A 3130-nucleotide genomic window follows, 5' to 3' on the forward strand; every position below is an offset into this window, starting at 1 on the left:
GTGGGTTATTTTCTATGAATATAATAATGATTACAATAAAGTTGTTCTACAGTGACTGCTAGTGGCTTCTATGATGTCAAGATAAAATTTATTTTAATCATACTAGCCAGGAGGACGCATGACAAACGCATCACATTCTTTTAGAGATCTTGTCCCAGTTTAGAAACCCTGCATTGTACCACTGTTGCCTGCCCACTCCTGGCTTGTAGGCTCAGTCGTGGCTCCAGAATACACACAGTAATGTTCTGTGACCGAACAAACAAAACTAGTCTGACTTTTAGGTTGAGGTTTTTTTTTTTTTTTGTTTTTTAAATTGTCTAAAAGACAAGACCTAGTTTCCTCCAACAGGAAGTTCAAATGGTATTTAAAAAAAAATAAGGAATCTACCAAAAAAAAAAAAAAAAAAAAAAAAAAAAAAAAAAAAAAAAAAAAAAAAAAAAGACTCAAATTACTAGCTGGACCTCCAGAAATTTCTTTGCATGTCCGAGTAAACAAGTTCCATAAAAATCAAATAAGCTTTCACATTTGTGTGAACCACATTTTTAATAGTCTGTAAAGGCTCTCCATTGAAAAGTGTTTCTTGGGGAGGGGGTATGAAAATAAAAAGGCAATAAAACATTTACATTAATACACACAGCTCCGAGTGAAAAAAAAAAAAAGTACATTTCTATGACATTTAAGGCATCCACATTCCCCTAGTGTGAGGAGCATACACCATGACAGCATCTCCAAAAGACATTCAGTCTTAAAACATCCACAGCCCCAAATACAGCATTACACAACAAGCTACATATGGCCCCCAAAGACTAGATTTCAGTCTCCTATTCAAGCCCAGGTGTGTTTACCGCTGCAGAACACATTCAATGTATCTGGAAACACGCAGATGCATCAACAAAGTGGCTAGTGTCTGTAAATAAAGTGTACACACAGTATGTCCCTCTCAAACATGTTGATGTGAACATGGTTTTACATTCATCTGCAAAATGTACAATTTAAAATTGCGTTTGATCAACAAATGATCGAGTTAGATAAACAAAAACAAAAAATCCAGAATATTACAATTGTGCTGATAAAAAAAAAAAAGAATACTTGGACTTAGAAACACTGAAGCCAAACCCAGAACTATCAGGCTCATGTATGCATATAAGCTTTTAACTATACATCCCAAGTTCCAAACTGAACTGACTGGCTACTTGGAGTTAAACTGACAAATTGTATTGTACAAAAACACTAGAAAATATGACACCACCAGAGTGCCATTTCCATTTGGGCAGATGTGCGTTGACCCACAGGAAACCTGATATCCCACTCTAACCCGACCCATAGTTCAGCACTCCTCTACCACGGTACCAGCCGAGGAGGAGTACAGTTTTTTCTTGACCAGCCGGAAACCTGGACTTAGTTTAAGTACGTGCCTAAAAGTCGGGGCAAAACAGGTTCCCATAAAAAGGAAGTCCCGTAGGCTGGGCCAGGCGGTGCCATCCTGCTTGAACACAAGAGTCAGCTCAAATGTGGGCACCACAGTGGCATCGTAGACAATGCGCTCCAGCCGCTTGCAGCCCTTGTCCAGCTCCAGGTCCACGTAGAGGACACAGCCGCGCAGGCCGCAGGGCTCGCAAGACGCCAGCCGCAGGACCTCGCGAGCTATTCTCCGTGTGAGCTGCTCTGGTACCAGCACAGAGGAGCAGTGCAGCGTTGTCTTCTTGGCTCGAGACAGGCAGTTCTCAAACATCTTGGCCAGCTGTTGACAGCTCCTGTCTTCAGTGACATCTGCATTCGTCTGGGGTTCAGCCAAGCAGTGATCCCAGAAATCCAGTTCTGGGAAAACAATGCAAGCTTAACATTAAGGGACCTATGCACAATGTATTATTTAAACATTGGGTTAGCCTGCCAATAAACAGCTATTTCAAGATGCCAACATGCATAAATCACATAAGGTTTTTATTTAATTTTGACTGCTTCTAAGCTACAAATGAATAAGTCATGTTGGAGTAGGGATTTGATCTGTTTTTTTTTTACATCCACTCTGGTTGCAGTGTGTGGATTATGAGACAGCACATGAGAAAAAGAAGGACACACATCCCAGACAGACTGCTAAACCGTTGTAAACCTAGAGATACGAATCAAACCAATCACAATACAAGTTTAACAATACAATAATTTAGCTTTGGACAGAAAGAAATGCGTTCAGATTGGCTATTATACACACACAAACACACACACAGGTTGCTGTTGTGAAGACAGGCTGAAAGGATGACTTCATCCTCTGTTGACTTCCCTCTCTCCCTCCCTCCCTCCCTCTCTCTCTCCCCCTCCCCTCCACTGCTGCAGCCATGCACCACACAGGGATAAACAAGCACACAACTGGAAGTATCCAGCAACGTCAAAAAAAAAAAAACGACAAAAGAAAAAGCTAGTACGCTTACCTTTCTCAATGCAAGCCTGGTCATATCTTCGGTCTACCAGTTCTGAGATGCATTCGCTGCTTTTGGTTTTTAGGGTGCTTGTGGCAACCATGCTGACAGTCTTTGTGTCTCCAGGAGTGGGCTGTTGTCAAAGCAACCTGCAAAAAGACGGGAAAGGTAGATATTCTCATGTGAACACAAAGAAGTTAACTTAACCCTCCCCCACTAAACAAAGTTAACTACTTTAGCTGTTCATTTAAAGCTAGCAGTCATTTGTTGGGAATAGTAAATGACTTACCTTAAATATGATTTAGTGCAAAAATAATTTAGTTCAGACGGTTTCTCATAAATAAATTCACACACCGTGTTTTTCTCCCACACTGACACATACACACTGACACACATAGACTGCAGCTGACAAAAGTTCGGAGGAATATTTATACCTTACCCAACTCAGCTGACCCGAGGGTTGGACCAATCAGAGAACGCCTCTCGATGTACAACGTAGCCCTTCTCTGATTGGCTGCGAAAAAGCGCTTGAAATAAATGATTGACCAATACTTGGGGAGAGTGTTTGTGTTGCTACATGGATGAGGTAACCTTCTAGATGAAGTTTGATAAATTCAATTTCTGGGATTAATCTGCCTCAACCTTACTTTTTATTTCCAAACAGGGCTTCTCCCACCTGTTTGGAAGGATTTACAATAAAATAAGAATGACAAACA

General features: G+C 40.9%; 1 protein-coding gene across 1 annotated transcript; it reads right to left on the bottom strand.

Annotated features, from left to right (window-relative positions):
• Positions 1–533: 533 nt before the first annotated feature.
• Positions 534–2811, bottom strand: LOC129093673 (DNA damage-inducible transcript 4-like protein). The gene is made up of 3 exons (XM_054601758.1): positions 2704–2811; positions 2427–2563; positions 534–1818 (listed from the first exon to the last, which is right to left on the bottom strand). Exons 2-3 carry the CDS (start codon positions 2515–2517, stop codon positions 1328–1330), a joined length of 582 nt encoding a protein of 193 aa, XP_054457733.1. The 5' UTR covers positions 2518–2563; positions 2704–2811; the 3' UTR covers positions 534–1327.
• Positions 2812–3130: the final 319 nt, after the last annotated feature.

This window comes from Anoplopoma fimbria, chromosome 7 (assembly GCF_027596085.1).
Source record: "Anoplopoma fimbria isolate UVic2021 breed Golden Eagle Sablefish chromosome 7, Afim_UVic_2022, whole genome shotgun sequence".
Lineage (NCBI taxonomy): Eukaryota > Metazoa > Chordata > Actinopteri > Perciformes > Anoplopomatidae > Anoplopoma > Anoplopoma fimbria.